At 44.9% G+C, this 1,140-nt stretch overlaps 1 protein-coding gene across 1 annotated transcript; it reads right to left on the bottom strand.

Annotated features, from left to right (window-relative positions):
• Positions 1-396: 396 nt before the first annotated feature.
• On the bottom strand, positions 397-853 carry LOC116747712 (cytochrome b5-like). The gene has a single exon (XM_032620246.1). It carries the CDS (start codon positions 851-853, stop codon positions 449-451), a length of 405 nt encoding a protein of 134 aa, XP_032476137.1. The 3' UTR covers positions 397-448.
• Positions 854-1,140: the final 287 nt, after the last annotated feature.

The raw sequence follows: 1,140 nt of genomic DNA, 5'->3' as shown, positions 1-1,140 counted from the left end.
ACATGCAATACCTGATTATTCAATTAGATGAAGCAGCACAAGAAGAGATCCAAGGACGCCCCTGCTCACATCAGACAGACAACTTGGATCTGAAAGATTAGCACATTAAATGACCACCAAATAATCAGATTCCAAACATCACAGACAATTACATATCAAAGAGCCATTCATGGTGGTATGTTTTAAAAGATTGTGCCCACAGTAAGCAAATGACATAGCGATGGAACGTCAAAACAAAGCTGATGAATAAAAAGGCACACTCTAAAAATTCAGGAGTAGAAAGAACAGTTCTTTTTGGTTTGTTTTGTGTCTAATGTAGGAGGAAAGGAAAACAAGTGTATTCAATTCATTTTCAGGGGAAGGGTTCTGTCAGCTGAAGCAGTTAACAGTGGCTTCTTTCTCCCAGGACCAAAGCAGTCTTTTCTTCCATTGGCTTCTGAGAACGTGTTTAGTGTTCCGATGTGTAGAAGTGATACATCAGGGCTACAACCAGTGCTGAGATGGCTGGGATCACCCAGTTGGTCCACCAGCTGGAATTAGAATCAATAGTAGTAATAAGAGTTTCCAGAGGCTTGGTTATCTTTGACCTGTCATCCGGATGCAGCTCCCCAATGATAAACGTTTTGGACAATTCTCGAGCATCTGTAGAGTGTCTGACATCCTCAAAGTTTTCAGTAGCATCACCTCCAGCTTGTTCCCTTAAGACTTCTTCCCCACCAGGGTGCTCCTCCAAAAATTTGGTCAAATTGTAAGCCTTGTAATGCAGGATCAGCCAGGTGCTCTTGCTGTGGTTGTGCTTCTGGATCTCTTCCACGGTGTAGTACTTCACGGCTTTGTCGGACTCCTCGGCCATTTTGGAACACAGCGAGCCTCAGGCCCTAAAGGGAGCAGTGGAGCCGGGCGGGGTACAGCGGGCGTCTCCGTGGACTTGTCCCGGGACATTCCCTGCGGCCCGGCTCTATGCCTGGGCAGGAAGGCAGGCCCATTTGCCCATTTTTTAAAAACTGAGTTGTTTATGGCTTCTTAGTGTAAAATTAGAAATGAAAAAGGAGAAGTTACGACACCACAGAAATACAAACCATCCTAAGAGACTACTACAGGCAACTCTAGGCCAATAAATGGACAACATGGAAGAAATGG

The sequence above is a fragment of the Phocoena sinus genome, chromosome X (assembly GCF_008692025.1).
Source record: "Phocoena sinus isolate mPhoSin1 chromosome X, mPhoSin1.pri, whole genome shotgun sequence".
Taxonomy (NCBI): domain Eukaryota; kingdom Metazoa; phylum Chordata; class Mammalia; order Artiodactyla; family Phocoenidae; genus Phocoena; species Phocoena sinus.
This window is presented reverse-complemented; position numbering and strand designations above follow the sequence as displayed.

What these genes read in the sequence shown, in the direction of transcription:
- LOC116747712 (XM_032620246.1), bottom strand. Translation starts at nt 853, where the DNA reads ATGGCCGAGGAGTCCGACAAAGCCGTGAAGTACTACACCGTGGAAGAG.